The sequence below is a fragment of the Prionailurus bengalensis genome, chromosome C2 (assembly GCF_016509475.1).
Source record: "Prionailurus bengalensis isolate Pbe53 chromosome C2, Fcat_Pben_1.1_paternal_pri, whole genome shotgun sequence".
Taxonomy (NCBI): Eukaryota; Metazoa; Chordata; class Mammalia; order Carnivora; family Felidae; genus Prionailurus; species Prionailurus bengalensis.
The window spans coordinates 18,689,722-18,715,342 of record NC_057350.1 but is presented as its reverse complement, the minus strand read 5'-3'; the positions used below and the strand labels follow the sequence as shown (position 1 = coordinate 18,715,342).

The following is a 25,621-nucleotide window of genomic DNA, read 5'->3' as shown; positions in this document are numbered from 1 at the left end:
TATCCCTTGTCCTCCCCCAGAGTCTGCAGTGGGGCCCATGGGTACACCTGCCCCCATCCTCAGGTGGTGCAAAGTGCCATTTATCCTTAAAACAAGCCCAAGGACGCCTTTGCCCCTTTGTTTTTACAGCTTGAAACAAGTATTTTATTTTATTTGGAGAGAGAGAGAGAGAGAGAGAGAGAGAGCGAGGGAGGGGCAGAGGGAGAAGGAGGCAGAGTCCTAAGCAGCCTCCAGGCCCAGCACAGAGACCAATGTGGGGCTCGATCCCACGGCCCCGGGGATCATGACCTGAGCTGAAATCAAGAACCGGACGCTGAGCCACCCAGGTGGCTCTGAAACAAGTATTCCGAATTGTGTGGAAAAGATGGAGACAAGGACTAATGACAAGCATAGTCTGCTTGATGATGCAAGTCTTGGATCAGGCAGATTTATGGGAAAAGCATGAACTGGAGAAGTAAAACTTCTAGTTCATTTCCACAGGTGAGTCAGCTTCTTCTTCCAGCAAGCCTGCTTCCTTGTTCCTAAGTTGCTTTTAAAAAGTATTTGTAGCTGCCATTTGAGAGAGCTGTAAAGTCAAAATATCACATGTTGATCCTGCACGAACGATGCAACAAATGTGGGGTAAAATGAATGTGGAAGTGCATTACTTTTTTTTATATTAAAAAAATTTTTTTTAATGTTTATTTTTGAGAAAAAGAGAGAGAGGGCGGTGGGGGGGAGGGGCAGAAAGAGAGGGACACACAGAATCCGGGCTCCAGGTTCTGAGCTGTCAGCACAGAGCATGACGCGGGGCTCAAACTTACAAACTGTGAGATCACGACCTGAGCCAAAGCCTGACCGACTGAGCCATTACTTTTTAGGTTAAATCATTGATAACAGCCATTTTTGAAAATTCCTTCTGAAGGGAAAATTACATTGCAGTTCACTCCAGTTAATTCAGTGTCTTCATTCTCTGGGACATACAGAAGGAAAACACTATGGTAATTAAAGGCACATTCTTGGAAGCCACCTACCAGCTATGGTGTGACCATGGACATATGACTTATCCTGCCCTGACTCAGTTTCTCCATCTTTAAAATGGGATGAAAACACTACCCACCTCTTGAGATGCTGTGAGCAGTTAACGTATGACAAGCACTTAGAAAAAGCATAGCACTAAATACCATACCTATTTGCTGTTATGAGACTAGGGCTTAAATTTATGTATGATAGATATGTTTTTTTCCTTCTTAATGTTATTAGGTTTTGAAAATGATGCAAATAAAAAGTTATCATTGGTTCTTCATATATAGTACTTTCCTTGGGGTTTATTATTTCAGAAAAAAATCTATAAAGACCTATTCTTATTTAAAAATTTTTTTAAATGTTTGTTTATTTTTGAGAGACAGAGACAAGAGCATAAGCAGGGAAGGGGCAGAGAGAGAGAGAGAGAGAGAGAGAGGGTGGGGGGGGAGAGAAGGAGACACAGAATCCAAAACAGGTTCCAGGCTCTGAGCTGTCAGCACAGAGCCCAATGCGGGGCTTGAACTCATGGACTGCAAAATCATGACCTGAGCCAAAGTCGACGCTAACTGACTGAGCCACCCAGGCGCCCCAGGTACAGTGCCTAGTAAAGTCCCAATTGCTGACCACAGGCTCAGAGTCCTGCAGAGATGGATATATAAACAAGCACAGAACAGTGATGTAAGAGATACGAACATTAACTGTAACGGATTTTTAAAAAGGTCTGTTAATAGGACTTGGGAGGGACGGACTGAGACGGCTTAGAGGTGAGCGGGGAACTGATGAGTGAACAGAGATCTACAGAGAGGACGATGGCCGAGGGGCATGGCAGAGACCGGACCCGGCACCTGTAAAGACAGGAAGCGTCTGGCAGGAAGTGCAGGTAGCTGAGCGGGGCTGGGGAGACAGGATGGGCACCGGGAAGGGAGTGGAATGCAGACACGTTACCAAGGGCCTTGTTGGAAAGGCTAAGGAGTTTGTCTTCATTCTACTCGTGATTCAGAGGCTAGGAGAGAAACTTTAAGCAGAAGAGTGGCAAAGTTAGTTGTATTTCAAGAAGTATGAGCTGGCGGAAGTATGAAGGACAGACAGGTGGAGGAGTGACAGGTGGGCGTGGGAGAAGGCTCTTCCAGAAGCCTGGCCAAGGAGGATGAGGGAGGTGAGAGCTTGGAAAAAGAACCCAGCAGCACTGGTGACTGGATGAAGGGGGCTGGTGACAGCATGAAGCTGATGTGTTGAGATGGAGCGACTGACTGGAGAAAGGTTATTGAGGGTAACAGAGGGAAGAAGGGTCGGCTTGGACCAGGATAGATTTCGGATGCTGTAAGACGGTATCGGGGGCCTCCAGCCGCTAGCCAGAAACAAAGCACTAGAAATCCGGGCCCAGAATATAATATGGATCTGGGAGCCATTGTGTTTCTATTTCCATCAGGTCCACAGCAATGCACGTTTTTGTTGTTGTTTTCTAAAAACTCCAGAGCTACCATGTTTGAAAGGCTGCGGATAACAGACCAGAACAGCCATGCTTTTTCTGCCCTGTTGGTATGTCCTGTTATGATATCCTATCTAACTAGAAACAAAATCTAGCCTTCTGAAGTCTAATTATGCTTTTCTTCTCCGCTTCTCCTCTTTCCCCACAAGCAGAATTCAAGCTGCCTCCCGATTCAGTGATCCATGTGAAAAATTCCCCAAGGAGATGTTTTCTGTATTGATTAAAGAGCCTAATCAGGAACATCCTACTACATCCTACTATAATAGCAGAAGAAAAGTCATTCACTCGACAAATGTTAGTGGATATCAACTATGCACCAGGCGGTCTGCCAGATCTGAGGCTCTGAAAGAGAAAAGGATAAGATCTCTGCCTTCAGGGAGCCTACATTCTATTAGCGGGGAGAAAAACGATCAGCAGATACAATACTAAAAGGCATAATTCATGTCAGGATGAAATAAATAGGCTGCGAAGACTGGGAATATTGGGAGGAGAGTGTTTTGCAAAGTGATCAGGGGAATGTATTTTGAGAACGGGACAGTGAGGCTGAGGCTAAGGATAAAAAGAAACCTAGAGAACTGGGGAAATTTTACAGGGAGATTCGTCGACTGTGGGGTGGGGAAGGCCTGCCATGTTTTGCCTGATTCAGAGACAGCAGTGAGGAGAGAGAGGAACAGGGTGATGATGCCAGGAAGGCCCAGAGAAGCTGGATCAAATACATTCATACCTGGTTAAGAATGCAAAATACATGTTGAGTAACTGTTTGGTCAACATCATCCTTGGCATCCCAACAAAAGGGCTCACTGCTTTTTCTCTGTGTATTTGGTTGTTAGGTGTGCTGGAAAGCCACTAGCCCACCTTCGCCTTGGGAGTTCCAAGATCAGCTTTATTTATATATAAACATAAATACAAATATAAATACAAATGCAAATATAAATATACACACACACACACATAAACACACTCCATGTCCAGGCTGTGGTGTATAGAGTGGCTTAAGACTTGTGTGTGGAAACCAGCGGGTATACAGCAGAGACACAATGGGAGCAGAAATCAGTAGGATACTACAGTAACTCCAGCAAGAAATAATGGTACTAGGATTGTACTAGAGAAGATGGGAGACAAGTGCATGCATGAATCCAGAACAGGCAGGATTTGTGGAAAGGATAACATGAGTCCCAGGTACTTAGCTGTAACTCCTAAGAGATGGGGTGGGGCCATTACCACGACAGAACAGCTTCAAGAGAACCAAGATGGGTGTGGGGTATAGAAACTAAGAACTCTTCCGGACGCATTAGGAAACCATCCATCTGGCTTTAGTTCTTCAATCTGACCACATAGACATTTGAGCTTCCCACTTGGGGGACTCACCCCAGCTAGCCAGGGCTAATAAATACAACTGGTATATAAAGTCAAGGGTGTTGATTACAGCAACCAAGATGAACGGTCCAGTAAAGGAAATACTATAATAATCCAAAGGAGATAACTCGAGTCAGAAATTTAAAAACAAAGCGAAACAAAACACAGTGATGTCAGGAGAGCTAAAAAGAAGCAAACAGAAAACCTCCAAAGCCTTGTGCAAAGAATGTCTAGGAAAGACAGACTGGAAATGAAGACAAACAAGTTATATAGGAAAAAAGGCTTCCGAGAAAAAGCAAAAAGAATCGGTTCTAAGGGATTATTAACCTTAAGGTGCTTTCTATGGAAATTCCAGATGCATCTGGGTCTGTCTGCACTGGTACTTTGAGTAGGCAGATAAAGAGGTTATGAGGAAAAGTACTACCTCATTTGTCTGTCAACTAATAGCAAAGATAGAGCAAGAGCATATTCAGTCCTATTGAGGGTTCATGGCCAAAGATCACAGATGTTCTATATATAGTATTCAAGACAAGATGTGACATACAGAGTCAATTTACCAATGTGCATGTTGGAAAAGAACACTCCCCAAATAGGAAGAGGTGACAAAGCTACCTCATTATGAAATGTTCTGTGCACGTCAGTGCTGCTATGGGTGTTTCAGCACCAACAGGGAGTTTTATATGAAGCCGGACCAGGTACAGAGATGCTCTAAAGTGTGGTCTCGGCATCTTGTTCCTCTGTGATTGGTGCCACCATCATCAATTACCTTAAATGCAGTGTTGTTGTCCTGTGACTACCCTGTAAACAGTTTTGTAAAACCTAAGTGCTTCATTACTGTGTCGACAGGTATACAACTCTTTGGTTCCAATTTTCCAATAACAGTAACTATAAAATTCTCCTGAGAACCACTTGAGGCTAACCGATTACCACTCAAAGGATGTATGAAACACTTAAAGGGGAACAAATGAACAGCATATTCCAGGAAATAAAAGATTAAAAAACTGTGATGGGGCTGCCCCTACTTATTAGTAAAGTTAAAGATGTCATCACTCTTTTAGAACTATTTCTCTTTTTTATTAAAAAGAATTTTTAATGTTTATTTATTTTTGAGAGAGAGAAAGAGCGAGAGCGAGCACAAGCAGGGAAGGGGCAGAGACAGAGAGAGGGAGACACAGCATCTGAAGCAGGCTCCAGGCTCTGAGTTGTCAGCACAGAGCCTGATGTGGGGCTCGAACTCATGAACCGTGAGATCATGACCTGAGCTGAAGTCCAACACTTAACCAACTGAGCCACCCAGGCGCCTCAGAACTATTCCTGAAATATAACTTAAATATAAAATTGAAGATCTGCAAATACACAGAAGTCGAGGGTAGAATGACTTTACTGCTATTTGAATATCTACTGAATTTCTATTTCAAATGTCCCAAAGAGCCCAAACTGATTCCATATTAATTTTTATGGCTATTTTCCAGTCCTAAAAAAAAAAAATCACATTTTCTAATGTGTTGCTTCCCTAAAATAAAAAGGACTGCCTACATATGTATTTAAATTCATAAAATAGGAATAGCATTACTTGTTTCCTACTAAAGCCTATTTTAATAATGTTCTAATGTTCATCTAGGACGGAAAGTGCTGAAGTCATTATCTATTACTATTGGTTGTAATTATTACAAGGCCCACAATACTTTGTAAAGACCTAATTAAAAAGGAACATGTTATAACAGCCATGATTATCAAACCAGAGGTGGGAGATCAGTCATTATGCCCTAAGGAGAGCTTTTCTATTTGACTATGTGAGCTAAGAGGTGGGAGGGTAGACCGACTAAGGAACCAGCAGTCCCACCCTGGCCTGCCCTCCCTTACAATTCCACTCAAGGCACCATGAACGAGCCTGTTGCACATTTTAGTTAAACACGCTACCATATCTTTAACTCCGTTCTGAAAGCAAGTACAACGATAACAGGTGACAGCAATTTTCTCCACGTTCGATGTAAAGGAATAGGTTCCAGAAAACTTTATTAGGCTCAAAGCATCCTTTAAAACCTTTGAAGACATTTCTGAAGCCAGAATCATCGTATTTACTAACAAGTCTTTTCTAAACTCTCTGGGTGCATCTATTACACTGGAGTTCTGTTTCTTCACTGTGCCTTTTTATGCAGATCTGATTTACAAACATATTAAATGGTTCTAAATGTAATACTGTCCTTTCCATCATAATGATAATCTCTTTTGCAGTCTGGTAGCCAGTGTTATGTTAATGGTTTTAGAACCCGACAACATTAATCTCCTAACTACCGGTATTGGAGCAGCTGACAGAAGGGGAGCAGATATCTACTGTGTCCTTCAACGATACAGTTATAGCCTCACATCAGATTGGCAAGAGGTCGCTAAGCAGAAAACTTAGGACCAAATTCAAACGATGGTCTCAAATGCAAAAGAAGATTTCAATTATATGCCTCAAGGACCATACAATAACAAATCATTTATATAGGCTGACTTACCGTTGTTCTCAATAAAACGTTGCTATCCTACAAATGTATTTTCAAGTAACTTCCAACACCATACTGGACTTTCGGATACCTTTGGGTAAATCCTCCCAGAATGACACGTTATACTTTACTAAAACAACTTAGTCAGTACACAAACATTCATAGCCTATCAGATGCTCAATATTCAGTTCTCTTTATAACAATTTAGAATAAGGGCAAAACGTGTTTGGTAGAAAACAGGACATAAATGACAAGAATGAACACCCATCTGCTGTGTCTTCAACTGCGTCAACACGACCAGAAAGATGCTCAGTGTGTCCTTCACTTAGTTTTGAAATTAACAAGGCATGAATGGACATTATAAGATGTGGAGCTGAAGGAACCACTATTACTTGGATTATTTAAAAATACACAAACATTCATACTTTGCACTTCAGCTGCCTTCAAAAAGTTGATGGAGACGCTTGCTATTAAACAGTATGATACTAGTTTATGTATACAGTTAAGACATCAGGGAACGAGGCCTCGGTGAATAAAACATTACATGTATAATGTTATTATTTCCTACAGAAACCTCATTGATTAAAGATAACCATAACATCTCATGCAAGTAAAATCACCCTCATTTGAAGCTGCTCAAATATGATCAGTGATATAGTTTTACAAAAGACAAAAATGCGCTTATATTTATATGATGTGTCGGGGTGGGGGTGGGAGGGGGAAGTTAAGTAAATACTGTTACCAACACCATATTGTTTTGCTCAGTTACAAATAAATAAATGTTTTTTTAATAAATGCATCTATAAAAATATATATATACACAAAATAAATATACAAATGGTAGACAAAAATACTATGGATAATAACTGGAATACAAAATCATTACTTTGAGCGGCTGTATTTATCTGATAGTAATGAACACATTTCTTTAAAAATGGTGTGCATTCTAGAATTTGAACTAATTAAGATTAGTGTTCTCATGTCTCACTCCTTACAGGAAATTTACTACAGGTTAAGTGAGGAAACAATTTCATTTGCAGATAAGGGGGCCTATTTCGGAAGGGAGGAAAGAACACTATTCCTTCAGGACCATTTCAAAACAAATAAAGCTTCAAGAGATCATGCAGATGGGGAACATAGGCAGACAGTCCACGTGACCACCAGCGTCAGTGAAGTAGAATAATTAATTCCACCCTCTGAAACTGTACACGGGGACGCTGAAAAGTGTGACTTTGTAAATATGGAGGGTGAAAAAGGAAGCTATAGTTAGTCCTTACTTGGGAAAGATTTTGTTTCTTTTCTACCTCTCATCAAAAGAAACGAGTTTTGAGTATCCCCAAATTCTTTTCCTTATGAATGGCTTCCTTCCAAACTATACACAGGCTTCTTAAAATTTTGCTTCGTTTTTTTGGAATAAGTTCTTGGTACTAGTTTAGACTTAGATGGGGAGACACAGACATCATGTACAATATAGCTTGATTTCCTATTTTAGGGTTTCTGGAAGCTAATTTATTATTATTAACTACGAAATAATGTTCCAGCATGCGATTTATTATTACCAAAGATTTGATGAGCGACACGGCTCAAGTAAAGGAAACTTCTTTGGGCATTAACATGTTGACGTAGATCTTCAGGCCAAAGGGGGAAAGACAACAAAGAAATGAATAATACATATTTCTAAGGGCCACCTTTACGTAGAATAATGGTGAATCCCATCTAAATTAGGGGTTTTACAGTGAGAATAACCATATCCAGATTCCATGTTGGTTTCAACATGGAATTCATGTGTGAGGACACCACTGCCAGGACTGTTTAAATCACGAGGCTCTCGATTTTCTTCGTCTTTTCTTACTATTTTGTAATCCAGGAAACCTGAACAGTTTAATTCAAAGACATCAGGAAGACAAAGAGGTCTTCCTTTCCTCAACGGTGTAAACTCCTTGGCAGTGAAAGATCCAGCCCTCTGAGTAACTATTACAAAATGAACGGTTGGCAAAACTTGGAAATCAGACCAAACCCTACTGGTTTGGCCATGCAAATGTACTCTGGTTAAGACTATTAAAATAATTTGTTTTTCTTCTTGCTGTACACGAGGTCCAAGCTTATTAAATACAGAAATTCAGCATTTTTAGTAAGACCTCAGAGCTGGCGGCCAGTTGCCTCAAGAGAAAATGCAAGCTTCTGCTTTTCTCCTATTCATCATTTTCAAATTAGTTCCCTTATTTCAGTACAAGACACAGTGATACAGTCGCAGCCTCAAACAGTGCTGGAAGCTGCCAGCCAGCAAGGTGGCAGTTATGTCTCAAAGCCACAAACTGTTTCATCAAATCCATTCCACTTGACTCATCCACTGGCAAAGATTTAAGCCTGTAATTTATCATTTCGATGATTCACTTTGTGATTCGCCTCCGAAGTGGTTAGTTTCTTCCCCCTTTGAGCATTTAATACCATTTTCTCAAAATGCAAGGCACAAAGGCAGCTGAAAGATTGTATATTCAAAGGATTTTAACTCCAGAGCTCCAAGTAAGATTTAGTCAGATAAAGCCTCTCCCATTCTTTGTCAAAACCAATCTTAGGGGCGCCTGGGTGGCGCAGTCGGTTAAGCGTCCGACTTCAGCCAGGTCACGATCTTGCGGTCCGTGAGTTCGAGCCCCGCGTCAGGCTCTGGGCTGATGGCTCAGAGCCTGGAGCCTGTTTCCGATTCTGTGTCTCCCTCTCTCTCTGCCCCTCCCCCGTTCATGCTCTGTCTCTCTCTGTCCCAAAAATAAATAAACGTTGAAAAAGTAAAAAAAAAAAAAAATCCAATCTTAAAGACAGAGAAAAATACGGACCCGCCAACAGCCCTGTATTTTCAAGACAGCCTGAGATTAGCTGAGGCCATGAATGTTTCCACATCCCAAGCTAACTGGAAGCCAACATGTATACAACATACCACATGACTCAACGATAAGTTTTCATAAACCACCAATACTGTATTTGTGACAGGCACTCCCTCCATACTACCATCCGGTGATTATTTTCTGAGAAGAGCCCTTGGAACACGCAGACCAGAGTTCAGTCAGGTTTCATCTACACCCAGCACTGCGCTACCACAAATGGAGCCTTAACGAACACTTTCTATGCGAACCGCGGTAACGATCACTACTACGATCTCCCCCCTTATGCTCAGTATCTGCTGGTGTGGGCCTCTGCTCGAGTTTCTGGGAGACGAGTGCATGTGGGGCAGCACCCAGCATTGTGACCACCTTTCATTCTCTCTGGAAGAGGGAATGCCCAAGTCCACGTCCCGGGGGGGCTTGATAAATGGATTTAAAGTATCTCCTAACTTGTGCTCGTGTGTAGGGTACGAGAAATGCTCCCAACTGTATGGGCTATGTTGATGTATTTATTGTGCCCCCAAGTTCTTGGAGGAAAGGTAGATGAAGACACTGCGAAGTCATGTTCCTGTCCTCTATGCTGTAAGGTCACCAACAGCTTCAAATGAAGCCATGGACCTGGCTGTCCTCAATTCAGAGTAAGATAAGCTTAGAGGCACCTGGGTGGCTCGGTCCATTAAGCTTCCAACTTCGGCTCAGGTCATGATCTCACGGTCTGTGGGCTCGAGCCCCGTGTCGGGCTCTGTGCTGACAGCTCAGAGCCTAGAGCCTGCTTTGGATTCTGTGTGTGTGTGTCTCTCTCTGCCCCTCTCCCCTCGCACTCTCTCTCTCTCTCTCTCTCTCAAAAATAAAAATGAAAACATAAAAAAATTAAAAAAAGAATAAGATAAGTTTAGCATTCCCATCTTTTATACTGTGACATGTTATCTTGGGTTGGGGCTCCTGGATTATCATCTCCCCTCCATAAATAGTTTCATTTTTCCCCCCTCCACAAACAGTTTTAACACGATGGGCTTACAAGCTACATAACTAGTTCCCTCTCTATCCTACTTGACTCAAAGAAGGACCACCTTAGCCCAAAATAGCAGCAGCATTTAGATGGCCTAGTTGCTGATCAAATGACGATGCAATTTTTATGTGTCTTTCTCTATGTTCATAAACCCAGTCTCTATAAAAAAAGACATCTTTGTGGGAATTCTGCACAGAAATGTGAGTAAGATGGCTTTCTCTTCTTTGGAAGAGAATTACACTAGACAGACCTCTACTGATATAGAAGCAGGATCTATATACCTTCTATCTCCCCACTCTCACACAAATAAATAAAAGGCAGGAACTTGGAAAGGAATAGCTTGCTCAGTTTAGGTCCAACTGATGTTTTTCAAGTGGAGTAAGCAAGCCTTCTGCAGTTTCTGGTCTTTTCTAGGCATGTGTCACAACCTACATTTTCCTTCCTGTTTCTTTCCCATCTGTGTTAAACAAATCTAAAGCTTCTAACTAGGGCAGATTAAACTGTTTGTTTATGGAATCAACATATACTGTATATGTAATGCGTCAAAATCAAGGACTTTTAACTTCCCTGAAATATATATGAATCGTTCAGTCAAAATTGATTAGTGGTTTGAAATTTTATGATCTGAAACTTTGTAATAATTAAAGCCAAACAAATTAATCACTTTTTAAAGTTATGACTTATGGGGTGCCTGGGTGGCTCAGTCGGTTAAGCATTCGACTCTTGGTTTCAGCTCAGGTCATGATCTCACGGTGTATGAGATCGAGCCCCACATCGGGCTCTATGCTCACAGTGCAGAGCCTGTTTGGGATTGTCTCTCTCTGCTCCTATCCTGCTCACTCTCGCTCTCTCTCAAAAACACATAAAATTTTAAAAAGTTAGTCATTAAAGTTCTGACTTGTATGTGCCCTTAGGTGGAGGAGAAGCAATGTAGCTGAATGAGAAAAGTGCAGATTATTAATTAGACTTCATTGATGTAGAACTTAGGGAATGAGAATCTGCAAGTGAGTTCTGCTGAAGTTTATATTTGATATACCTATACTATTTGCTTGGCACAAGACAAAAAAAAAACAACAAAAATAAACAAATGAAATCTTCAACTACAGATACATCAGCACAAATTTATTCCTAACTTTGGAAAAGCCTATACAAAACTCAGTAAATCATTCAACAAATAACTACAGACCTTAAAAAAGCTGTGAACGTAAAACGGGTTAACATTTGCAAGGTGTTCAGAACAGCGGTTTGCACACAGCAAGACTCTATAACATCTACGATGATTGTTCCTAGTCATATGCAGACAAAGGTATAAGAAGGCACTAAAACCTAGTCCATACGCTCATGAAATTCAGCCTAGAAGAGCCTACAAGCTCGGAGGTTATGAGGCAGAGGCATGTTATTAATAACAACAACTAAAATCCAGTACCGGGGAGTATGCAATGATGCATAAGCATTATTGAGATGCATTTCAGGTATTGTCAAAACTATTCTTATCTTTTAACTCAGTAATCCTAATTTTGGAAATATACCTTCAAGCAATTATATAATATGGGAAGAAAATCTAGGGTCATTAAGGAATTCAAAAGCATGGCCCTGTAACATTAAAAGAGAAAAAGCAGGGGTGCCTGCGTGGCTCAGTCAATTAAACTTCCAACTTCAGGTCATGATCTCATGGTTCATGAGTTCGAGCCCCACGTTCTCAACAACTTAGAGCCTGGAGCCTGCTTCAGATTCTGTCTCCCTCTCTGCCCCTCCCCTACTCATACTCTGCCTCTCTCTTTCTCTCAAAAATAAATAAATGTTTGGGGCACCTGGGTGGCTCAGTCGGTTAAGCATCTGACTTCAGCTCAGGTCATGATCTCACACTCCATGAGTTCGAGCCCCACGTCGGGCTCTGTGCTGACAGCTCAGAGCCTGGAGAATGCTTCTGATTCTGTGTCTCCCTCTCTCTCTGCCCCTCCCCTGCTCATGCTCTGTCTCTCTCTGTCTAAAAATAAATAAAAACATTTAAAAATAATAAATGTTAAAAAAGTATATTAAAAAAAGAAAAAGCAAAAAAAATGTCTGACAATATAGTCACATAGATGCACAAACTTTTAAGGAATAGACATAATTAAAGGAATAGATATGAAGACTCTAAGTGTATTTTTAAATTTTAAAATATTATTTAAAAACAAAGATTTGATATTTTAGCCACAACTAAATGAAAACATATCCATATGAACAAAAACAAATAGGAACACAAAATTTACAACAAGGTCAAATTACCGGTGATTTTCCCTAACTCAAAACCTTCTAAGAATTTTTCTAGTTACATGCAATGAAAAACACATTTTAGGTAAAGATAGGAAATACATATATATTTCTAAATATATCAAATACTTCCAAATGGGATCATTTTGCCCCAGGAAAATGTTAGTATTTACTGTAGTCAAAATGGAGAGCAGTGATACTAATAAAAGGGAAAAAAAATGACATAATGATTAGAATTAATGAAGTAACTGGGTCCAAATCGGAAGCCTTAATCATCTTTTTTGTGTTTGAGTGCATCTTGAGGATGGTCTTTGAAGCTATGGAGGCAGATGTTTGCAAAGTTTGTTTTCATCTCAAGCATTTCCATCTGTACAAGAGCTGCCCTTAAGAGACCTATATTCCTGCGGTGTTTGCGTTTCTGCCCACAGGAGATCAGGGTAAGACACAATCTTGGAATGGAGGTTTGTTTTTGCTTTGGGGGTTTTTTTAAAGAATCATTTCCCAAGCTTCCCAGTACTGACGAGACCTCTGCACCAGTTTCTCAACCTCGGCTCTATTGACATTTCTTTGCTGTGGGCTGCCCTGTGTGTTAGGGGTGCTAAGCAGTATTTCCAGCCCCGACCCACCAAATGCCAGGAGCACCCACCCTCCTTAGCTGTGGCAACTAAAAATGTCTGCAGGCAATTCCAATGGTCCCTCGGGCAGCAAAATCACTCCCAGTTGAGAACCACGGCTCTAAAGTGATGTTTATTTATTTGTTTCTTACAATCACACAGTGCTTGCCAACAGCTAACGGGCTGAGCAAGTCTCATGACTGTAACTTGTATGTCCTGCTGTTCTTTATTTGTAGTCAAGACGTCCAATTTGACACCGAAGAACAAAAGATAGTTACTTGGTTCAAATAGGAAAGCTACTCTAAGAATGGACTTTTTCTTCCAAAGCTCAGATAGAGATGAATCTTACCTTCATTCAGAATTCCAATGTCATTCTATTTTATTTCATTTTTCGAAGCCATCAAAAGATATTCAAGTAGTAACTACAGTAATGGTGCTAAGCAGTTGTTAAAAATATTCCAGAGGTCCTAGCTTTTTTTTTTTTTCCAGTATTTCCAGCTTAAGAATATTTAGAGACTTCTGATGAAATTTCACTTAACTATTGTCTATCTGGAATGTTATTTCTTAGTAGTTTTTGTTTAAAGTTCCATTAGTATGTGTTGGGCCCCTAGTTTGCAGAAAATTAGGCCATATATATTTTTTAAGTTTTTTATGGGGGGGGGGGGGGCAGAGAGAGAGGGAGAGAGAGAATCCCAAGCAGGCTCCGCACCGTGCGGCTTGAACCCACAAACCTGGAGATCGTGACCTGAGTTGAAATCAAGAGTTGGATGCTTAACTGACTGAGCCACCCAGGCGCCCCCAGGCCGAATATTTTAATGTGTCAAGTCACAGAGATCTCCTAACAAATATAAACCCCTGAGAAGTACAATCAGCTATTAACCCTCAGAATACCAAGAGGATCCACTAGACATAATTTTACCTTTTGAGTTTCATTTTGAAAAGTTCTTATAAGGGTTGATATGTCTGACTTTTACCCTTTTTAGAGAGATTTTATTTTTTTTTAAATTGAATAAAAGCTTGATTTATCTTGTAATTACTGTTACCAGTTCACCGCAACTTTTTACGTAACTAAAATTTTTTGCAACATTTTCCTATTTTTTAGCATTCCAAGAATTATTTCATCATTTCTCATTGACTATTTCCAACTATGCTGAAAAAGACCAAATAATATGAAAATGAAAGAATAGGGGCGCCTGGTTGGCTCAGTCAGTGGTGCGTGTGACTCTTGATCTCAGGGTTTTGAGTTCGAGCCCCATACTGGGGGTGGAACCTACTTAAAAAAAAAAAAAAAAGCAGCTGGGGCACCTGGGTGGCTCAGTCGGTTAAGTGTCTGACTTCGGCTCAGGTCAGGTCATGATCTCACAGTCTTGAGTTCAAGCCCTGCATCGGGCTCTGTGCTGACAGCTCGGAGCCTGGAGCCTGCTTCCTATTCTGTGTCTCCCTCTCTCTCTGCCCACCCCCCCCCCCCGCCCCCGTTCATGCTCTGCCTCTCTCTGTCTCCAAAATAAATAAAAACATTTAAAAAAATTTAAAAAAAGAATGAAGGGCTGAAGGAATTGCCTACAAGGATGAGGCAACAGGGAGATTATCACAGTTTTATCCCTGCATTTCCAAAATACTGCATCCCCTTTCCAGAAGTTATAAACTACATCAGGAGACTTTAATTGAACAGAACTGAAAATCAAAAATGCTCACTTTCCACATTAGCAAACAGAAGAAAAGCGACAGGAGGTACTTCACAAATATTAGACAAATTTCGCTATGAATGAAACTGATCACATAGGCAAGACCACAGACGATATCAGATATCAGATATCTTCAGATGACGATATCCTAGATGGATTTTCTCAGGCTGGAGAACTGAAGAGGGAGCAGTGTTAGAATTCTAAGCAAAGAAGGAAGTACAGGATTCTCATCCAAGGAGTCATTCCACAGGAAGGAGGACACCGTTCACTATTTTTGCTAAAAAGATGTGTGACAGCATTTTCTCCTCCTTTAGGATGCTTGCATAATAAATTTTATCATGTTTAGGCAACAAAATTTTTTGTACGTGGTTTGTAAACAGACAACTACCAAAGGCAGGAGGGTGTACAAAGGTGATTAGAAGTAAAGAACCAATGTAAAGTTGAAAAGAAAAAAAATGGATTGATGAATCTCATGGGGATTTATATATCCAAACTTAGAAATATTTTGTAATAATGGACAGAAAGTGGCTCGTCTCTTCAACAAAATTGTGAGCTCTCTAAGTTTTAAAGTATTGATTCTTTTTACAATTATCAAGTGAAAACTCAAGAAAAAAACCAAGAAGTACAACAGGATGTAACCCAATAGAGATGTATTTTAAATCTGCAGTCGGTATTTTTAAGATGAATATAGCCCAGGTTCATGCACAGCAGGTGACTGTTTAGCAGCTAGTTCCATTAAAAACAAAATGCTGCCCACTTCGGAAATCTCTACCTTCAAAATCAAGAAAAGATGTAACAAAAATCTGGGTTTACCGTACTCAAATTTTAATTCAAATTAAAATGTTTACTATATTAATTCTTTAAAAAAATTTTTTTTAACGTTTATTTTTTTGAGAGACAGAGACAGAGCTCAAGCAGGGGAGGGGCAGAGAGAGAGGGAGACACAGAATCTGAAACAGGCTCCAGGCACGAGAGCCTGATGCAGGGCTCGAACTCACGAACTGTGAGATCATGACCTGAGCCGAAGTTGGCCCCTTAATCAACTGAGCCACCCTTTACTATAAGGCGCCCCTTTACTATAAAGGTGGCCCTTTACTATATTAATTCTTATTAAAATTTCTAAACAAAGTTATTTTTACTATCTCTTTATTCTTACTTTTGTAAGATAATTTCAAGTATAAGAAATCATAATAATATAAAGGGTCCTCGGTACCTTGATAAGTCAGTGGTGCTGGGCTGGCTTTTATGGTACAAAGCAGGGCAAGGCCGACAGAAGTGTTTCAGTTGCCTGGGCTCAGTGAGTGCTGTTAAGATATTGTGTGTTCCCAGGTGCCCACACATGCGTGTACACACACACATACACACACACTGTTGAGCAAACCTTAATCAATGAAAGAAAACTCTCCTGAGCTACAAAATACAGTTCAAAGAAGGGCACAGTAAGATGCAGTCAAAAGCGATCAGTCATCTGGATCTATTTTAAGTGGGTTTTTTTTTTTTAATTAAAAAGAAAGAAATATCCTCTCATTATCTAAGAAGATACACTAGGTTACCTCTCAAAACATACTCATCTATGTTTGCAACCCTGAAAACAAGAAGCTATATCATTTGAGATTTTGTTTGGGGGGAAACAATGTGGGGACCTACTTTGAAGAGGAAGGACCCACTCCCATGAGGGAAAGTGCTGTTATAGGGTCTTCCCTTATGTTATTTGCTGTACAAACTCAACAAGCCCCGTGGATGATACGGATTTTCGGTTGTATTCTATGGATCCAGGTGGGAGCAAATTTGCACCCCAGATCTGCACTCGCAAGGCCAGACTGCGTATGTTAGTTTTCTAGTGAATTTTCCAATAGAAAATTCTTACCCACAGATGCAGTTGGAATCTGCATCCTATTAACATAAGCAAGCTACGTTACTGATCGCATAAAAAGGTATTTTGAGGGGGTCTGAGAACTTAATCACTGTTAACACTGGAGAGATAAATACTGAGTTATTTACCAAAGAACTTTACAAATAACTGATTTGTCCACATTCATTCTTTCGAAAGACTTACCTCTTTTTCAATAAGGTCATTAACACAGAGCTCATCCCACCAAGAATGTTCTTCTAAATGCCGCATTAGCCATAGGAAAGCCCTCACCTCCTACCAAAACAAATCTCATTACCCACCAACCAACAAAGTGTATTCAACTGTGGGTCAAATTTTGTTTCTGGGAGGATCAGAGTAACGCTACAGTTTCTCCTCTTCAAAAACTGTCATATGGTGTCCCCAGAGGAAGTTTTAAGAAAGATGTGTCAAATTCCTGTACTGATTCTGCATTTCAAGTGTCACAAGGAGGGCTAGCTCCTGGAACTGGGAAGCTGCCAGCTGGCAGGAGCCCAGCTTGTGGGCGGGTCAGTGATGCAAAAGCTCTTCCTTTTCCCACTTGCTTTGCCAGATGCGGATAAAGGAATACACGCCTGCAGGGCTAACAGACAAACACTGAAAAAATGAAGTGATACAAGGAACCGGATACCCTAACTATAGCAAGTTCAAAACAATTCTTTTAAATTTCAAAAACACGGACAGTTGCAAAAGTAATAAAAAAGTAAGAATTCCCCCTTAGAATGTATTACTGGCTATATAACCCATTGTCTTAACGGAAAATAAAGAGTGATTCGAAATCTGAAGTATCAAGGGCTATGACGTCCAGTACGGGAGCCACCAGCCATGTGTGACCACAGAACGCTTGGGATGTGGCAAGTCCTAATGAGATGGGCTATGGGCGTAAAACATGTGCTAGATTTTAAAGACCTTGTATGAAAGAGACAAACAAGAAAACCCCACAAAATATCTCACTACTAACAACTTTTTCAGATTATTTACATGTTGAAATGATAATATTTGAATATACTGGATTAAATCTTATCAAAATGGATTCACCAGCTTTTTCTAGCTACTTTCAAAAGTGGCTATTAGAGGGGCACCTGGGTGGCGCAGTCGGTTAAGCGTCCGACTTCAGCCAGGTCACGATCTCGCGGTCCGTGAGTTCGAGCCCCGCGTCGGGCTCTGGGCTGATGGCTTGGAGCCTGGAGCCTGTTTCCGATTCTGTGTCTCCCTCTCTCTCTGCCCCTCCCCCGTTCATGCTCTGTCTCTCTCTGTCCCAAAAATAAATATTGAAAAAAAAAATCTTAAAAAAAAAGTGGCTATTAGAAAGTATAATGTGCATTGTGTGGCTCACCTTATATTTCTAAGGGACACAAGTGAGCTGAAACACAAGTGTGTCTATAACATCTATTTATGGGCCATGAAGTCCTTACCAAAAGCTATGAAAAATGTTTTTAAATAAATAATTGAATTTGGCTAATATTTCTTGAAGACCAATGTGCAAGACATTTTTGGTACATAAACTACAGGTTAGATTGTGTCAGATAAAGAAAGAAATGACTACAATCAACTGGAAGAAAACTCAATATAAATAAAATAATACAAAGCAAGGGTAGGACAGTGAAGCAAAGTATTTCAAGGGATAATCAGAGCAGACTTGTAAAAGAGGGGTCTTTTGGGGTGAATGTTAAAAAATACATAGGATTTTACAGGTCTAGCACTTTAGAATTGACAAATGTCTTTGTGGCGTATTAACACCATCTTCTGAAAAAGGAAACACATTTTCAGAAGGGGCTAGAGGGGGTATAGCTCAGGGGTAGAGCATTTGATTGCAGAAGGGGTTAGAAAGGTGGGATCGATAGCCTAGGCAAAGAAAAGGTCGAGGTGTGCAGGTGCAGTATGTAAGGTGAGGCACACGTAGAATGGTGAAATGCAGGCTAGGGCCAGGTAATGACTTCTGGATGGCCTGCAAGGGAATCTGAACTTTCCTATAGGCTGCAGGGATCATCCAGTATTTTCTACCAAGTGTGAACAGGATCAGAAACGCAAAATGGGAACATGACTCAGGCATGGAGAATGATCTGGGAAGAGAATAAACAGAGGTGTGTGGGTCAGGTAGAATGAATGCCAAGTAATAAGAAGTCAAGGTATGGTGGGTCCTTTAAGAAAAAAAGCACCAAGGTTAACAGGGGCAAGTGAGCCGCTGAGGTAGTAAGGGACAGTCACAAGAGTTAGCCTAGTAGCCAGTAAATGACGATCTGAAATCAGGCAGTGTCAGTTCGGAACACAAACAGCACTCTGTGGGTAGAGGTGAAGGAGCAAATAAATGATAAGGAAGACTGAAAATTAAAAAAAAAAAAATGGATATGTGAATGGCATAAAGCATATGAAGAGATGCTCCACGTCGTATGTCATCAGGGAAATGCAAATTAAAGCAAGGAGATACCACTACACCCCCATTTGAATGGCCAAAATCTAGAATGCTGATGACACCACTAGCTGGTGGGGAAGTGGACCATCAGAAACTGTCACTCACTGCTGGTGGGAATGCAAAATAGGACACCCACTTTGGAAGACAGTTTGCCGCTTTCCTGTAACTAAACATACTCTTACCATATGATCCAGCAATCGGGATCCTGGGTATTTACCCAAAGGAACAAAAAACTTAGGTTCACACAAAAACCTGCACATGGATGCTTACAGCAGCTTTATTCACACTGCCCAAACCTGGAAGCAATCCAGCTGTCTTGGAGTAGATGAATGGACAAATAAACTGTGTTCATCCAGACAATGAAGTATTATTCAGCACTAAAAAGAAACAAGCTAGAAAGACAGCCATGAAAAGACATGAAGGAATCTTAAATGCATATTACTAACTAAGCGAAAGCACCTCATGTGAAAAAGGCTACATGCTGTATGATTCCAATGATGTGACATTCTGGATAAGGTGAAACTACGAAGACAAGAGGAAGATCAGTGGTTGCCAGGGGCTGAAGGGTGGGAGGGATGAACAGGTGGAAACACAAAGGGATTTTAGTGAAAATACTCTGTACGACACCGTGAGGATGGGTACATGTCATTACGCATCTGTCCTAACCCACAGTATGCACCCCAAGGGTGAGCTGGGCCCTGACTGGAAAGTAGGGAAGTGGGATGATAATGTGTCAATTGTAACGAATGTATTGCTCTGGTGGGAGCTGTTGATGATGCGGAGGCTATGCATGTATGAGGGGGGCGGGGATATCTGGGACCTCTGTGTACATTCTGCTCACCTAGAACTACTTTATTATTTAAAAATTTTTTAAACATTAATTTTTTGAGAGAGAGAGAGATCAAGCAATGGGGGGGGGGGGGCGGGGAGAGAGAGAGGGAGACATAGAATCTGAAACAGGCTCTAGGCTCTGAGCTGTCAGCGCAGAGCCTGATGTGGAGCTTGAACTCACGAACTGTGAGATCACGACCAAAGCCGAAGTTGGACGCTCAACTGACTTGAGTCACCCTAAAACTACATTAAAAAAGTCTTGAACACATTTTGTTAAAAAAATCCAAGAAAAGGAGTGGAGGTAATCAAGTCGTGTTCAGCTAGAACATAATCATAACAGGGAAAATGGGAAACAAAGAAATGGAAGAAGGTAGAAAGAGAAAGATGCTGAGGTACCTCTCAAGATACCTCAAGCTGATATCAAGAAAATTCATGAATTTACTCAACAAACATGTACAAGCACCTATAAACTCCCAGGTACCATGATGCAGAAACTCATGATAAGGGACTATTTAGGGGTCATGTGTGGAGCATGAAGGAGAGTGATGCCAGGAACCAAGGAGAATGAAGGTGGCTTGGGTCAGCTGCTATGTGGAAGGTGATAGGTCATCAAATAATGACAATTAGACACATCTACTAACACTAAGATCCCAGCTGGTGTTACAGCATGAATAAGAAATAGAATTAGCTGGTAGGGTTACATGACATGATACATCACCCTTACAAAACTTGGAAGCATTAAAAGGGAGAAACTACTTTTTCCCAAATACAAAAGATTGACAAAAATTGGTAAGAAAATGGGACAGGTATCGACAACTCCAGGATTGATATTCAAATGAATATGTAGAAATAGTTACCCATTGGGTCCATCCACATTAGGAAGGGCCCTCCCTCCCAACCAAAACAGAAAAAAACAAAGAAAGAAAGAAAGAAAGAAAGAAAGAAAGAAAGAAAGAAAGAAAGAAAGAAAGAAAGAAAAGAAAAGAAAAAGAGGATAATGGATTAAGAGCCTGAATTGGGGAGGAGATTATGAAAGCAGGGTGAAATTCCAGAAGACTCAATGAGTGTTTTGGGTGTAAGATGAGAAGATCCCGGTCAGAGAGGAATGTCAAAGCTGACGAACCCTATGGGTACAGTATTTCTAAGTGATGACAGAGTCCAAGGGATATCTGTGTTGCAGCCAGCAGAGATGGAATTTAAATAAAGGGGACTAGGAAGGAGCCAGCTAGCATTTCAGCTAGCTGCCAACCTGGATGGTGATATGGCTAAAGATAGAGATAGCTAATATGACCATATAGCTCAGTTTGTGCGTACACACTGTGGTCCTAGGGTCAAATCTGGTTTGAATAATATATTGCATAGTTGCCCTAGTTGTAGGTAATACAGCAAATTAAAAAAAACAGCAAACAATATTAAAGAATAATACACTGGCATCCTATAGTTTGGTGACTGCCACAGAAGACAGTGGTATTAACCAGAGAGATTGGATATCAAAGAATCTAATTACTGAATAACAGTAATAAATAAATGAGGAAGCCCTATGGATCTCTTTCCAACACTGGTGAGAAGGGGTGTAGGAAAAGACAGGGCCATTGAGAAGGTTTCATAAGATATCATGTTAGTAATGCTTTCAATTAGGTCAGTAAGTTGAAGGGATTGCAGAAGGAAAAAAAAGGACACATCCAAATCTATTCCCAATAGAAAGTAGGTTTTACAAGACATAAAAAAAAAGTGTTAACTGAGGGAAAAAAGAGACCCTGGCAAAAGCCTGTCACTCTCAGGATACAACAAGAATATCCATTCTTTTTATTTATTTATTTTGAGAGCAAGAGAAAGAACAGGTGCGCATGCACATGAGCAGGAAAGGGGCAGAGAGAAAGAGAAAGAGAATCCCATGCAGGCTCCGCACTGTCCGTGCAGAGGCTGATATGGGTCTTGATCTCATGAACTGTGAGATCATGATCTGAGCTGATATCAAGAGTCAAACACTTAACCGACTGAGCCACCCAGGTGCCCCAAAATACCCACTCTTAATTACAGAAGTCCCTTCTATATGAATGGTCATGAATGGTTGGTCACCAACCTTGATACAGGGTTACAAGTGCACAGCTAGCTGCCTAATTTTAACAGCAATCATGGAGCTCTCTTGGTTTACTCGCCATTATTTGGGTTGTTGATGAAGTACGGAGTCAATTTAGTGATGTGGAATGATCAAGTATCTAACAGGCTATGAACAAAGAAAATGGCTGTCCAGCTTCAAATTCCCTTTTCAATACTGGTTGCACTGGCATAATGTAGTAAGAGCCCCGATGACAAGAATTCTTTCAAGAACTCACTCTGAAACTTTCAAATCTAGATATGACTGAAGAAAAATACGAAAAAAACTATCATAAAAGCAAAAAGAACCAGGCAATTCCAACTTTTAGACAAAGCAGCCATTAACCCCAAACCAACAGACGTTTCTCTACACCTGGCTCATGGAATACTGGTGGGGGCCCAGCCACGGCCCGGAACACAATCCATCCATCCTGTGGAAAAAGAGCTCAGACGCTTTCGCATTGGCAAGTCCTGCTCTCCTGGGGTTTAATGGCCTCAGAGAAGGAGTTTATTCTAATGAACTTCCAACTTTTACAGAGAGAAATATTGTGAAGCATACAGTTGGCTTTTCCCTTATTTCTTTCTCTCTTTTGTAATTCCCCGATTTGTCTGTTTAGCTCCATATCCTGCTACACTGAACACAATTTTTCTCAATCTAGCAAAGAGGGAACACAAAAGAGCTTAACAAAAAAAGTTACGGTAAAACTGGAAAATAGCCACTAAAGGGAAACCTGATATCATTAAACTGGTAAGAAATGACAATTAGGATGCCTTATATGTTTGAAAAATCTAGTTGTATTTTTGTAAAATTATTTTTTAAAAATTCTACAAAATACATTATAAAAGATCTGTACCTGACTCTGTAAGTCAGAAAACTTTACATTAATAACCATCAGTCTTAACAAATTCATACTTAATGTTCTATTGGAAAACCTGTGACACCAGGGAACATTTGAGGGGGTCCTGAAGGAAAAGGAGAAGTGAGATAATCATCACCACTGGGGGATGATGGAGCGTGAAACTGATGACTGAAGCAGGTAACCTTTCTAACGCCCAACTTCTAGTTTTATAACTTGATGATGTGAATATAGAGGTTTGCTTTTAATAAAACGTAAGAATCTAGAAGTTATGGGTTTAAGATCCCAAAGAGGTGAAAATACAATTCTTTTAACTATCGTGAAATCAAAGATAAAGAACTTTAAGCAAACATTTATGAATGCCTCTGACGTCGTTCACAAAGAGATGATTAAATGCCAAAAAAACTGACAAAAATGAACCAAAAGACAAAACCAACCTTTCTAACAAAAAATTCAGACTTAGCTACTGACTGATGAAGCAATTCCAAAATCTTGTTTAAAAAATATTTCTAAATTCTAGACCAAAACAGAATGCCAGTCACTCACTCAGATTTCAATTCTCTACAGAACTACCTATTATAGTATCAGTGGTATTTTGATCCCAACTTTGGACACCGACATAAAACAGCTAAAAGTAACTCAGCGGTGGTTGATCAATTAGGTTACACAGGTGGCCATTACCATAATAGGACTTCGTGGTTTAGATTTTATTTCCCTCCTACAAGCAAACTTGGACAGGAGTGGGCAGAGATCCCTTTAATGAGAAACGGGAAGATACATCTGTAGAAGAAACAAGACTGTAATCTGGACGTTCTGGCGTCCACGAGAGAGCAAACACAAAAGCCACCTTACCTCCCGTCGGCATAGTCTGCATCTGCTCCGCCCCACCAGACGTCCGAGTCATCCTCCTCTGCATCTGCCGAATCAATATTGTCACTCTCCTCGGCCAGCGGGCAACAGACAAATTCCACTCCTCGGAACTTGTCAATTCCACAGGGCAGCAACATGCCATAGTCATGCAAGCTGGTACTCTTCTCACTGCAGGTCTACAGCAAGGTAAGGAGGAAACAGTGAGAGTGCGTTGGTTTCATTGTAAGAAAAGCCCCAATCTCGTAACTGACAGAGACCCAACGTACCAAGGGCCAGTTGGACAGTGCAAAGGACCATCTGCGTTTTTGAGTGGATTTACAAGTGTCTTCAGCACAGACCACTTTGGCACCCTTATTTTTAAAACTACGTATTACTTATTTAAGAAGGCTATGTTGTGATATTACGGAAATTAATAAAAACAACCGGAATGGAAACTAATTGGGAAAAAGGATCTAGAAGAGAACTGTATTGTGAATAGATATCAGAGAACCAGTGCTTTCTTGCGTCATTAGCGTATCAGGAAGACGTGACGGCTCGATGTACATCCCCAGCTTACTTCCATCTCCGTTACAGATGGAAGTTTCTCTCACTTGGATGTATCTTACTCTAGAAATTCGAACTCTCTTGGCTCACTTCCAGAATAACAATCCTGGGAAGAAAAGAAATTATCCTCTGCTATGAATCAAAATTTACAGTCTAAATTAGAGATTTCTCTTTCAACATCTTTTTTGCTTTCCTGGGATTTGCAAGGTTTGCACAACTCGAGATTAACATAAAGCTTTGAAGGCATCCACTGGTGACAGAGGAAAGATTAATAATTCAACACATATGGATAAACAATGAAAATATTACAGACTGTATTTTGACCTCATAGGAATTAAAGCCATTTTTCTTTCTTAGTAACAATTTTTTTTTTTTTAACTCAAGAAGAAAAGAAAATGAGGTTATTAGATGGGTAGCTAAGCTTCAAAGTATCTGGTCTGTTTTTTTAAGATTGAAAAAGCTCTTCTTTTTTATAAAGAAAATTTTGTTTTACAGTAAATTAAATTTCTTTTTTTTTTTTTTTTTTTTTTTTTTTTTTTTTTTTTTTTTCAACGTTTATTTATTTTTGGGACAGAGAGAGACACAGCATGAACGGGGGAGGGGCAGAGACAGAGGGAGACACAGAATCGGAAACAGGCTCCAGGCTCCGAGCCATCCGCCCAGAGCCCGACGCGGGGCTCGAACTCACGGACCGCGAGATCGTGACCTGGCTGAAGTCGGACGCCTAACCGACTGCGCCACCCAGGCGCCCCATTCTTTTTTTTAATAAAAGGCAAAATTAATGCTAACTCTTAAGGGGTGTTTTCTGCCTAACAACTTCAAAGCTATATGAGCCAGATCAGCGTTTCTCAGCCTCAGTACTATTGACATTTTGGATCAGATAATTCTTGGGGACAGGGGACAGAGGGAGGAGAGGCTGTCTTGTTCACTGAAGAATGTTTAGTAGAATCTCTGACCTCTAGCCCCCAAATGCCAGTAACACCACCCCTTCCAACTGTGACAATCAAAAATGTCTCCAGACGTTGGCATATGTACCTGGGGAAGGAGGAGGAAATAGAATTGACTGCATTTGAGAACCAATGAACTAGACTAGACAAGGGAGCCCAATTCTAGGAGACTGGTCTTCCTCAAAAACTATATACACTTATGAGAACACTTTCATAATATATCAAAGGCACAAAGCACTTTTGAAGATGATAATAAAAAGGGACATTTTATGCTAATTGTCTTAGGTCTTGTCCACTTTGCCAAAAGCAGGGGTTGACAAAGGTCTGCACTGGTGAATCCAGTGATTCAACCACTGTGGAAAAATGAAGGTGGCGGTATGGTGTGGCGAACACAAAATT

At 40.6% G+C, this 25,621-nt stretch overlaps 1 protein-coding gene across 8 annotated transcripts in view; it reads right to left on the bottom strand.

Annotated features, from left to right (window-relative positions):
* LOC122491270 (amyloid beta precursor protein) overlaps nucleotides 1-25,621 on the bottom strand; it is a 279,513-nt gene that overhangs the window by 134,325 nt on the left and 119,567 nt on the right. For all 8 annotated transcript variants that reach the window (XM_043593800.1, XM_043593801.1, XM_043593802.1 and 5 more), the window contains exon 5: nucleotides 23,715-23,908. In XM_043593800.1, coding sequence (XP_043449735.1) covers nucleotides 23,715-23,908 — 194 coding nt within the window. The remainder of the gene's footprint in view (nucleotides 1-23,714; nucleotides 23,909-25,621) is intronic.